Consider the following 13,745-nt stretch of genomic DNA (forward strand, 5'->3'; position numbering starts at 1 on the left):
CATCCTTTGGATCCAGGGTCCCTGTGCAGAAAAGCTCCTACTCTAGGGGAAGATTGATGAAAAGGCTGACAGAGATAGAAAGCCTTCCCCTGGAGCTGACACTCTGAATTTGGACTTTTAGCCTACTTTACTGTGGGAAAATAAACTTCTCTTTGTTAAAGCTATCCACTTGTGGTATTTCTGTTCTAGCAGCACTAGATAACTAAGACAACCTCTCTCACAAACGTGGGTCGAAAGTTGGAAGTGCTTCACATATTCTAGAAGGATAGTATTACAAGTTTATGTAACAATAATACTAAGACCATCTTACATTTCTGTTAGTAAATCATTGTTTATAATGTACTGAGATACACAAATCACTCTGTGAGGTAGACAAATCAGGACAGTGTTTATCCCAATTAAAAAAAAAAAAAAAACCCATTGCTGTCCAGTCAATTCTGACTCATAGCAACCCTGTAGATATAGATCATACACGTTATAAAACAATCGTGGCCAAGTTAATAACTGATTTGACGTCACAAATTTCTTTATCTTTTTATCTACAACTTATAGCTATGTAATTATGGTCTAGCAAATTATAGACAAAAGCTTATCTGTAAGAAATTCATTGACCTTCAATGTCCATTTCAAACTTCTTTCCTATCAGGCAAAAGATTTGAAAAGAAAGAAAGTAGGAGGCAGACATCTTGGGTTGAGAAGGTAATTCTGTGAAAGATAAACTATCAGCATGATATTAATTTATTCCTTTATTTTTTACTTGCCTATGGAATATGCTAACTTCTTTTTTTTTTTTTTTTATCACACACCTCATAGGAAGACTTAAAACCAAAAAAGGAAGAAAAGTCAATACAGTACGGAAAAAAATTTTTCCAACTGACCTTCAGAAGGTACAGTCTTCCGATTCATAAGTAGGTGTAAACATGCTACAAGTGCCAGACAAGAGAATGAATTGTTAGCTACTGTGGCATGGGTCACTACAGAATGGGCCTTCTTATCTGGAGGAGAGCGACAACATCTGAAGAAAAAAAATTCTCAAAGGATGATATATAGTGGAAGAAAAGAAAGTGAAGACAGGAAAATAATAATTCCCTTCTTTATCCTTTTTCACTGCCCTCCCTGCCCTCCCTTTTTCCCCCTTGGGATAACTGGGGCAGTATTTTGTTTTTTAAAGGCTTATTCTCTCTGAGTCTCTCCTTTCTCAATTAAAACAAAAATAAAATTCTCCTGACTTTCTCCTAAAGCAATGGTTGAGTTGCCTGGCTTTCTAATTAGGACTTTTAAAATAACTTGTGTCCAAGTGCTTTATTTTGATATCTGCATATCCATTAGTGAGCCCTGGTGGCATAGTGGTTAAGAGTTCGGCTGTTAACCAAAAGGTAGGCATTCAAATCCACCAGCTGCTCCTTGGAAACCCTATGGGGCAGTTCTACTTTGTCCTATGGGGGTGCTATGAGTCAGAACGACCTTGACGGGAACAGGTTTGGCGTGGTTTATATCCATTAGACTTCTCTCATAAACCAAAGTCAACACATATGTCAATACCCACACAGACACACATGAACACGCATATTTTCTCACACATACATAACCTGAGGCATTTTACCTGAGTACACACTGGTACTGTAATAAACTTATTTATTAAAGTCTATCCAATTTTTTTTTTTTTAGTTTAATTCTTTTATGCCTGAACTAATGCATCTATTTCATTCTTGTTTGATTGCAATGTTTTGGCTTCTTGACTTGCAAAGGCAGTTACATTTCAGCATCCTCCACGAACAGCACATTCATCCCCACCTCAGGGACGAAACCCCTGCTGTAGCCTCTTGTTAATTGCTGACTTTTGTGTGAACATTTGGATTAAAAGCAATGTTTGCAAAAATAACGCATCTAAAATATTCAGAAACCAAACAGCAAAAATGAAAACCAAAAAAGCAATAAAATTTAAAATAATCTATCTTCACAAAGCAATTGAGATAAACAGCATATACAAACTCTGGGGAAGAAACATGTGTTAGTAACAAAAAGGACAAAAACCCCAACCAAACCCACTGTTGTTGAGTTGACTCCAACCTACAGTGACCCTACAGGACAGGGTGGTACTGCACCACATGTTTCCAAGGAGTGGCTGGCGGATTTACACTGTCAACCCAAGCTCTTAAACACTGCACCCCCAGGGATCCACAAAAAAGGGCAGAAAATATATTAATAATTTTAAAATATAGTAAAACCTGTGAAAGCTGGAATCTGCATAAGGCAGAAACCTGTCAGAGAAGAAAAACTCAAATATTTTCCACTAAAATGAGAGAGAGAAAAGTGGTAAGACTGCATCCTGTCAGAGGCAGAAAACTTGCTAGACCTGGAAAAATAAGGCAGTCCTGTCAAGTTCTGCCTCTCACAGGTTCACTGTAATATGAAATTCCAAAAACGTACAAAACCTCAGATTCAACCTTCAACTCAAAATAGTACTGTTAATATGTCAACATTTTTTGTTACATACTTTTAAAATGAGACATACAAGTTAATTCATCATGAATCTCTGAGGTCTCTTCAAATCCTACACACGTTTCAAATTGTTATTCAAATTTGATGCAATTACTGTCTTTTTAAATTCAAATAACAGCTTTTTAAAATAAAGTAAATGTATATATTGACCCTTTGCTTCTCACTAGGCTCACTAGAAGGTTCCTGGGTGGCACAGTTTGTGCTCCACTGTTAATCTAAAGGTTGGCAGTTTGAACCCATCTAGCGGTATCAAGGAAGAAAAGGCCTAGGGATCTGCTTCCTTTAAGATTACAGTCAAGAAAACCCTAAGGAACACTTCTCTACTCTGTAACACATGAGGTTACCATGAGTCAGAATTGACTTGCTGGAAACTAACAACAACAACAAGCTCACTAGGTGTCTTGTACTTACTTCAGTCTTTGTGGACTGGCCGGAGTGATATTGTGAAGAGAGGGCTACAATATGACTCTTGGGAAGAAAGCGCTGGTCATTACGTATATAAAGTCTGGCAAAACCACAGTGATTAATCTATCATATTGTTATTGCTCAAGCAATTAGTTACCAGAGAGATTTAGAATAAGAGTTAAGGTATCCACTTTCATGTGATCATGGATAGTTTGTTTCACAGCACTAATAAGTTCAAATATGAAGTGGCATGTCTCAGACCTATTTTCTTTTGAAGTCACACCTTTTTGTGCACGACTCCCTTTTATTTTGAAAAGACCTTTAATCACAAATCCCATGAACCTCTCTTTCAATAAATCTAAAAATGGAATAATCTTTTATATTGGTTGATTTTCTATCTCTTTACTATTTTTCTAACAAGATACTCTGAAAATTTGAATGCCAGAGACTTAGCAAGAAAATACATTTTATGTAGTTTTTGGATTTAGAACTATATACTCTCAAGCATCAGCAAGAAAAAGTCAGTATGTGAAGTCCTTTAATTCTCAGAAAAGACTTGAATTAAATCTTTGTGCACAAGAAGCATTTTAAATACTTTTTCTTACTCAATATTATTTGGTGAAAATACTATTTGCTGTATTTGTGTTTCAGCATAGAAACTGAGATCTACAAAGAGCAACTGATTGTTTTGTTAAATCAGAACAAAATTACTAATTTCAATATTAACAGTTAGCTTTGACATGTTTAAAAAGGGTAGAAGGTACTTAATGGACCTGTCTTCCACCTAAAATGAACAACTGTTCAGGGAAATGGAATTGTTCAAAGATACATTTTCTTTCTGCCAATCTGTGAAATATAATGTAATTATTCTCTTCTAATGAATCTCTCGACGAGGAGCAATCTTTCAGGTCTTGAACAGGTAAAATATAATGATAATGGGAGTGGCTTTGTAAATAGAAAAGGATGAAATGAGATTGTTATTTTGTGCCATATAATGGGATAATTAGAATAACAGGGAGGCATTCATCAGGCATTTGAACTTTCCCCAAAAAGCTCCCCAGGGCTCATTTAAATTAGTCATGTTTATCCACGGAGGAGTTTTTTTAGTTTTATTTCAAATGGCTCTCACCTTATAATATCCAGGCTTCAATATTTAGTTTAACCTGATTAATAGGTGACAGCAGCCAACAGACATAACCTAAAACAGACACAAAAAACACTGAATTTATAAATTCACAGTTCGTCAAAGGAAGAGCAATGGAACTATTTTTATTAAGCTGGAAGAATGCTTATTCAGTGAGGGAGGCAGGGATGTGGGGATTAGTGATTTGTATGAATCTCTACTGATTTCCTCAAAAACAGTGGGCTGGACACTGTCCAGTTTATATATTAATTAGTTCTAGATAATAAAATGCTAGATTCACGGAAACTAAATTCATGGCAACAGAATTCCAGTGGTTAGTTACTTTGATTGACTCAAATTCACGCAGTTGAGAGCTACTGAATAGATGGTGGGGTTTGAATCTTTCAAGCAACAGGTTGCTTTGCTCTCTACCAGACACCCCAGTACCTCTCAGTAGTTAGACGGATGTTTGCAAGAAGAGCCAGGTGTTAGACGATGGCTACCTCATCACATTCATTAAGGTAGCCAGAAGAAAAAAAAAAAAATATGTATACATATGAAGAAAACTAAAACAAAAGTCCAACATACACCTTGTTGTGACTAAATTTCTAAGTGAGATACCCCTCAAGATGGCACAATTGAAGTTTCATTCTCATTTAGGTTATAGTTTTTCTTGGTCATTATTTTCTATCACAATGGGAAAGAAAATGTGAGTTTTAATACTAATGCAGGCAAAACCAGAACTAGGACTATGTTTAACAATTTTTGTAGTTAATGTCAAATAGTTCTTTTGTGTTTTCAACTTTTAATAATCCTCCTTACTTTATTGTTCTATGTCCTAATTATGAGAAAAAAATCATTGCAATTTTCTCAGGAGACATCTATTAGATGAACCGTAGTTCATCATCTGCAAATACAGGGCTTTATATTTAGCAAACTTTTCTATAGATGGTCCCGTATTTGGAAACTTTATGTGACTAACATTTGAAATCATGTTCTAAGAGTGTTACTTATTTAGTTGAGGCTTATATATTCACACAATATTTATTTAACCTGGAAATCTCTTTTCTATTTCTACAATCGCATACACTAAATTTACTTAAAATTATCACACAGCCTTAGCTTGTGTAGATGAGCTGCCATTACTTTCAGCATTAGATACATGTATCACAGAAACACAGAAGCTGATAATTTTATCACCGATAACAGACATCAATATCTTATAGAAAATGACCATTTAAAGCATTCACATTTCTCATCTTTCTCTGCAGTTACAATTAAAATCAATAGCTAGAATGTAGAAGGGCCCCAGGACAGCATTTAGCATTTGTAAAACAAAGAAGGTATTTCATCTCAGAAGACAGGTAAGATAACAGCCTGAGCCTAATTAAAACCTTCAGGTTAACAAATGTCTTTCCTTCTTCCTCTTATCCCTGTTACACTGATCGCCAATTCATACGTCTTCCAAAGTGCAACTGCTACTAAAAACTTATTTTTGTCAACTTTCCCCAGAGTCATTATGTGAAAACAAGTCACTTCCAGTGCTGTCATTCCTATATACCTGTTCTTTGGATTTTCTCTAATTTCAATTTGGATCCAGGAATGAATCCTTAAAGACAATGATCTCACTTTATGCATTAGAAAATATCACTTTCTATTTAAATGAGTATTTAACTGTTATATTCAACCCAAAATAATTTTGCTGCTTTACCAATTCTGCCATTAAGCGATTCACATGAGTGAGGTTGTATCTAGACTTACACTGCATGTCAGGTTTTGAAAATTTGACTGTTAAACAGGGAAAGAAGGGCAATGATGATAGCTACAGAAAGAGGTAGTTTATATAGATCCAGAAGGGATGGAATGATAGTCTAATGATTGTCATCTAGAGTTTCAGTTCCTAAAATACACATTTATTCATATTTCTAGATTCTGTTTTTCAAATGTTTAGGAGACTAGCAGTTTCTCCGCAGTTTTTATAGTGCTATGTCAAATAGAAACTTTATAAATGCTTCTTAATAATGTACACGCTTTTATACGACAACCAGACCAAAGAGAAGGTTACTTTGACTAAAAAAAAAAAAAAAAAAAAACCAGTGCCCTCGATAAGTGGTCTTATATTTGAAAGTACATTTCTAATTTTACATATTTTATGTAAGAAATAACTCTAACATTCTTTATTTTTTTGTTTCTATTTTATAAGCTTTGATGGCATGCACTTTGTGAAAAATATCAGAGAACGGTCACATAAAGATACCTAGGCATATAATGCAATCTTAAATTGCAAAGAGCAATTTTCAAATTTCAATGACTTTATTAAAAATGTGCTATTATTTACATCACCCATTGCTGGAAAGTTTCAAAGGAGATAGTTTATCAACATACAATTAGAAACTCTTTGAGACATCCCCTTAAAGGTTATTAGGTAGCAAATGTTTGGATCTATTTCACCTAATGAAATTATCATTATATTAATATATGCTTTTTTGTGTGAAAGGCAACATCTCAAATGCCATGATCTTTTTCAACAATTTAACATCTAGGTATAATAATGCTGTATGAAGTCATTCTCTTGTTTCTAAATTTAATTGATTTAATAGATGAATTTAAATGCTTGGAAATTGTTCTGCTTGCCAGTGTTTGAATGCCGAAGACATCATCTACAGCTCTAAAATGAACGTTGCAGTTATATTTAGACAATTTAAAACACTGCCTTCTAAATTACCCTAAATAACCCACAAAATGCTTAGAAAAATTGGTAATAATGACAAATGCCCATTATTATCAAATTAAATATGTATAACTTTTAGAAGGTACAGCGAGTTTCAGAATCTTATGACTTAAATGTTGTTTATGCAATTTTATGGGCAATACCATGTACAGTGCACATAGGTTAATCAAAAGTCTTCCAGAATTTACCATTTCCATTTTTAAGATGGAGACACTGAAGCCAGTAACCTTATATATATTCAGAGACAAAATAAATTCAAGTTTTGCCAAGCTTTCACAGATATCATCTCATTTATTTTCTTTGGTCAAAATGGTTTGGATGCCGTATCTTTTTTCTTCTTACTATCTGGGAGTTTAAAATAATAATAAAGTCACTTAATGTGGGGACTTCTTGACAGCCAACCAGACGCACAGTCTTACCCCTCTGAATCTTCAAGGGCATGGTCTTCTCTAAGTATGCTGCACAGAGACAATAGGTTGGGTTGGGAGGACATACTGCACATGAACTGTACAGATAACCATGTTCAGGAGGAACTGTGGTATAGTATTTTTTATGCAAGAAGATGATGAAGAGTCTAAATAACATTTACAGCAAATATTCATTCACAATGGTCCCTAGGTGGCATAAATAGTTCGTGCTTGACTGGTAGCCTAAAGATTAGCGGTTTGAACCCATATAACAGTTCTGCCGAAGAAAGCCCTGGCAATCTGCTTCTGTTAAGATTACAGCCAAAAAAACCCTATGGTGTAGTACTGTAACAAATGGGGTTGCCGTGAGTCAGAATCGATTCACGGCAACTAACAACAACATTCACACATGGGGCTATGCAAATGATATGAGGTGGTGATATTAAGACATGAGGTGATAAACTACAACCACTACCCTAGTGCAGTTTTCTAAGCTTTAGTCATTCTTGTACTACCTTCACAATATTTGCTGTATCTATGTACTTCCTGCATTATTTATTCTTTTTACTCTATTTTTACTTAAATGGATTCATTTAAAAAAAAAAACTGAATTACTACTATAAATAAAAACCCAGCAAACCAGCATGCCTTGTCATAAATAGAATACGACTATAATAAAAAATACATAACTATTAAACTTCAAAATATTTATCCACGTATCACCTAAATGATCTTCTTTTCCATTAATGTAGTACATGCTGCACTTTGGGAAATTCTGCCCACATAAAAGAATAAGTATTGGTAAATGTGAACCAAATCAATTAAAATATCCTGGTGGGTGGGACAATATAACATGTTAATTAGTTTTTAAAATAAACGTTTGTATGACTGACACCTGGCTAATTGTATCCATATGTGGCACAGACAGTCACCTACTTAATGAGGTTTCAAACAGGAAGTTTAGCTGTACCGAGCATTACCTCCCTTTTGGGAAGTGCTTGAAACTCTCTGGTTTGAATATAATTATTTTTGCTCAGTGGTTTTCAAACTTTTTTAAGCAGTAAACTTACTGTTTGTTTGTTTGCAAATAAAGCAATATTTAAAAACCAGTAAGTAAAAAATGAATCAATATTTTATTTGTATAAATTTACATTAGAGATTCAAATTGCTAACACTTTCAATATAGTCAATCTATGAGAGTAATGGAGCTATTTTGATGAAGGCAGCTGCAATGTCTTAACCATCCCATTTTTTTTTTTTATTGATTTCTGCATTTTGTTTTGGTTCTGTGGTGTTGAGAATATTCTGATCAAGAAAAATATGTAATGTCAAAAGGTACCAACTTTCTACATCTCATTTGTCAGTCTCAAACTATTCTGATTCCAGTACTGGAAGACGGAATAATAGGCTTGTATCAACAAAGTTACATCAATTAGAATAACTAAAAACTGCTCACATTCCTCAAGAAGTTCTTACTATTTGGTTAAAAAAATTATTTTTCAAAGATGTTTTTTAGCATAATTTTTTCAACTCTACCAAAAAAAAAATATATGTAACATCACTTGCTATCTCTGTCAGATATTCACTCAAAGTTTCAATTTTTTGAAGTTATTTTCTTCTGCATATTTAGCTGATAGGTTAAGTCAATTTCATTGCTTGATCTTTGGCTGCAGTTGTGAGCATATTTACAACACAATCCATCTCTGATAAAGGTGAAATTAATATATAAACTGATACAAGCATATCCTTTAGAGATATTTTAACTAATGCAACTTCTTTATGATTGAAGTATTTCTAAAACATGATTTACATTTTTATGGAATGTATTAGTATTGTCACCTTGTTTTTACTTTCATTGATTTTTGAAAAATATTTTACTGTATTTTTGGTAAAAGTATACACAGGAAAACAGGCACTTTCGTTGATTTTTATGCAATGTTTGGTGCTTGTGCCAAACAAAGTCACCTGAGTTTGGCAGCCTTTTAATTGTGCATAGGTCACATGTGCTGTTGTGGTTATATACCTTTTGTGCTATTTTCCTCATTAAATATGCACAGATACATTTACTTTGGTAACACAAATTGATGATTTGAGAATTGTTAATAGTGTAAAATATTTTTATAGTGCACAATTTAGTCTGTGCTTTTAGTATAGCTTTTTTTTTTTTTTCTAATTGTTTAAGTACATGGCAATAATGAAACTGAACCAAGTTTTTACTGAACTACTGCTGAAGGATTGCAGTTATAACTCAGTGGAACATGATTTGAAAAATAATGTTTTAGCTGAAGGCCTTTATTTCTTTTAAAATGCAAATACCTCTACTTTCATCTGCAATCAGTCATTTATACATTAATGTGAATGAATTTATTAGACATCTTTCTGAGGTTTAGATTTAATTCAGAAGGGGGGGAGGCAAAGATGAACTTGGAAACTGAAGGAAATGGGAAAGATGATTGAATATTAAGGAGGCTAAAAGCATGAAAAGAAACTTGGCCGACTTTACAATTTCGCTTAAAGACTATGTTTATATATACATAACACACTCAGATGTGTTTATAATGAAACAACACAAAGAATATGTCTTCTGAATTAGGTGAGTGAGTGTGAACATGCTTCAGAGCTGCATCCAACCATTTTTAGAGTATTTTGCTGGAACGATCATTTATTTAAATGAATTACTTATAATTTTTGTCGGTTCTGAATTAACAGTAAATTCCCAAAGAATGAATTTATTAATTAAGGGTGATCTGGATCTTAAGCTGTGAGTGACCTCGAAGGTTGAAAGCCAACGAAGTGTGCAGGAGTCCCACATCATGTACTGCATATTATAAATGAGAATTTAATGCTCTAAATTGGATCTTGTATCTTTTGATGTATGTCAGTTCTTAAATTCAAAACAAAAATGTAAACATTTTTTCCTAATTTGACTATGTTTATTAAATAAAAACAAATTGTATCTAAGACATGAATGTAGTTATATATGCTTACCAGAAAAAAAAATTTTTCTGAAGTTTATAGAAATATGTTTCCATCTTACACTGTAATAGTTTAGTTTAAACTTTTGGTAATTTTTTAGAGAAGCATATGAAAAAAGTTGTTAGTTACTATTTAAAAAAAAATTTTTCTGAAAAAAAGAAAGTCACGTTATTAAATTTTTCATTTTTTTCCTGATTTTTCTTTAATAGTGGAATATACTAACTTCAATATAGATTAAAAACAAACAAAAAGCAAAAAAACCTTGTTGGACTAGAGTTATATTAGAAGTCAGTGCTTCTAATTAGTTTGTGAAAAGCTGAAAATAAATTTAGATTTATAATAGTGACTGACCCTCACACTTAATACTATCATTGTTTTGAGGTAAAGAAATTGAAAACAAAATCAAGTAAAAGAAGATATTGCCATTTAAGAAAGGGACACAGACAGATGTCTTAAATAGCAAATTTTATATCTGACTATAGTTAAGTATCAGATTTAAGAGTTAACAGAAATAAACATGAAATAAAGACAGAAGCATTTTGAAATAGCTTTGTTTCTTCTATTGCAAAATACATACATTTTTAAAAAAATTACTTGATAAGATTAATAAAAAGGAAACACTGTCGCATACATAAAAAAAAAATTATACATAGTAGTGTGTTTTTTCACACAAAGCTCACAAGGTTACATTTATTGTTAAGATCATAATCATCTTGAAATAAAACTAAATCAAAACTGTAAGTGTAGTCGGTTAAAAAAGAGAACAAAACGTTGAGCCTAATCAGTCATAAAGAGCTTCTGCTCTTGGTCATACTATGACCTTCAAAAGCTGAGTTCTGCTGTTTTCCTCATCTGTGTACCGAAAACAAATGTATTCCTAAGCAACAAAGCCTGCATGCCTCTACTTCCTCCTTTCCCTTTACTTATGAGAACATGATCCTGAGAGTTCCAGATAGAAAGCTAGAAGACAGAATGGCAAGAGAGAGCTTTCTCTACAGTTATAGGCACTGACAGTCTGTGATAACACCTGTAGCTGATTTGTCTGTGCTGTATCCCAAACGTGCATTCCTGAGAAAAGCATACAAAGTTGGTGAGTGAGGCCAGGCAAACGGTATGTCTGTGGTAGCTCTCTGTTTTAAAATGAAGTGAAACATTCTACAGACACTTGTCTTGGAGCAACATAACCACATGTCTTATAGATTTTCAAACAGCCCAGAACGTGAATGTAGTTGGCAGCTCAGCCATTGAGAACGATTTCGGATAAATATCTGGAAACTTGTTCTACATGTAAAGGAAACGCCAAGTATTGAGATGTTGGAATCAAATAAAAAAATAAACCTGGAAATTATTTTGTATATATACACAGTAAAAAATATTTGCTGGGAAGGAGACAATGAGTACATATATAACAAAATACATAGTATATATATATTCAGAAGAAAGACTTTTAAGTTTGGCCTTAGTATGATCCTTGAACTAATATAAATACTTAGAATTTTTTTTACTACTCCTCTTAGAAATCTTTGTTCCTTACATTCAAATTTAAATAAAATAAATACTATAGTGATATAAATAACTCCTGGATGCTAATTATTATATTATATATTATATTATTAATAGCTATAATTTTTCATCTCATTTATAATTTCATCTAGCACAAACCTATTCTTTCTTTTCTATTTTATCTTCAAAAAATTATTTTCCTCTATGTTTTCATACAGTTACATTCCATTCATGAGTATAAAACATTTTAATTGATTTGGCAGAAGCTTGCTTGTATTAAATTACACAACTTCTTCAGGATCACCTACATATTTAAGGAGCATCAAAACCTCCTGTTGTTGGCAGGCTGTACTAAATTCAAGGGGATGCCTACCACTTTCTCCATCAATCTTTATCACCATTATGGTCACCAAATTCTATGTAATAGCAGTCACTGCCTGCTGCTGAAACTTAGGTATTTGAAGACTCCCAAACATAAGCTATATGCCCACCATTATCAAGTCCCTCTACCATGTTCATATTTTATTACTATTATGTTTTAATGGACTCATAAGGCTGCAACCTCTTTGAATTGTCCCCTTGCTATACTTAGCTGAACCAATATGTTTTCTTGGCTCCCTTAATGCCATCAGCAGTATTAGGTAAACTTCAAAAGGTAAAAAAAATGTTATACCACAATATAGGTAAATTATCGGAGTATGATCAATTATTAGGATACTACAACTTTGAAATCTTTATACAAATCTATCAACAAGACTTTGGTGTCATAGATGAAACATGAACTATATTTCAATGAAATTTAAGATTCTGATGCAAAATACTTTTGGACTAGAAAATGGTAAAGAAGATAGTGCCTTGATTCAAAGCTACTTAATCCTGCTTTGTGAGGCCTTTGCTCTGTTTCCCAGTTCTCTTACTTGTTATTAGCTTTCTAGAAAAATAGCAACTGGTAGCCAAAATATATTCTTAGATATCTGAAACCAAAAACAAACAAGAACAACAACAACAAAAAAAACCAAACCCACTGCCACTGAGTCGATTCGGACTCATAGTGACCCTATAGGACAGAGTAGAAGTGCCCCACAGGATTTCCAAGGAGCGGCTAGTAGATTGGAGCTCCCAACTTTTTGGTTACCAGTTGTAGCTCTTCACTGCACCACCAAGGCTCAGGGATATCTAAATATGGTACTATACGTGGTATAGCTTAATGTAAGATAGGCAAGAACAAAATCTCTTGCAGCAAACCTTAGAAAAGCCTTTATAAGGCCCTTGTTAAAACAGCTCAAACATCCTGAACAAGACAAGCTCATTCTAGATGGAGACTGTGTACAATAAGAGGAAGATCTTAATCTACAATATATACTATTTTACTATCCAATAAATATCCACATGTATTTTATTTACTGAGGTAAGAGCTATAGACAAAGTAGAATAGGAAAAAAAAAAAATCCACAATAAATATAGCCAGTTTATACACGATTTTAGAATGTATTATGATACAATTTAATCACACCGGATAATTGGATAATATAAACAATACAACTGCAAAGATATATTGACTTTTATAGTGCAATGGAAAAATCTTTAATTTTAGAAAACTTACCTTGACTTGCAAACTTCAACTCTTTGGCATCTGTGAGCGTGGTCCTTTTGTCAGACCCTTTTTTTTCTATTCGGCGATGGCTTCTTCTTTTCTTAGACTCTCCCCAAAGATTGGATCCTCCATGCATGCTCGGTATGTTCAAAATAGCAATTCCTTCCAGAGAGATGTTTATTAAATCTATCTGTACTCCATCGCACTGATCAGTGAAAAGAAAAAAAAGCAGAAACAGGAAGGTATTTTCTTTCTTTCCTTGATTTTTGTATTTCCTTAACTTTTAATAAGAGCTTTTAAATCTAAATCCTGTCATTTCTGAATAAACCTGTCAAGAACACTTAATTGGCTACCTTAAATGTCAATATCAAAGATAAAGCAGCCATTAACATTAGCCAGTTGTCATTAATAGTCCTTAAAAATGATCCGATTAAATCACCTCTGTCTTCACTTACAGAAAACTGTTAGAGAGACTCAGGCCAGTGTCTGCATAGACAACCAGCT

General features: G+C 33.3%; 1 protein-coding gene across 11 annotated transcripts in view; it reads right to left on the reverse strand.

The window, feature by feature from the left end:
- The window catches only part of DGKB (diacylglycerol kinase beta), a 795,246-nt gene that overhangs the window by 189,901 nt on the left and 591,600 nt on the right, over nucleotides 1-13,745 (reverse strand). For all 11 annotated transcript variants that reach the window (XR_007518417.1, XM_049893502.1, XM_049893507.1 and 8 more), the window contains one exon: nucleotides 13,251-13,446. Coding sequence is in view for 10 of the 11 variants with exons in the window: in XM_049893502.1 (XP_049749459.1) it covers nucleotides 13,251-13,446 (196 nt within the window). In the remaining variant the exon portion in view is untranslated. The remainder of the gene's footprint in view (nucleotides 1-13,250; nucleotides 13,447-13,745) is intronic.

The sequence above is a fragment of the Elephas maximus genome, chromosome 8 (genome assembly GCF_024166365.1).
Source record: "Elephas maximus indicus isolate mEleMax1 chromosome 8, mEleMax1 primary haplotype, whole genome shotgun sequence".
In the NCBI taxonomy this organism is placed as follows: Eukaryota; Metazoa; Chordata; class Mammalia; order Proboscidea; family Elephantidae; genus Elephas; species Elephas maximus.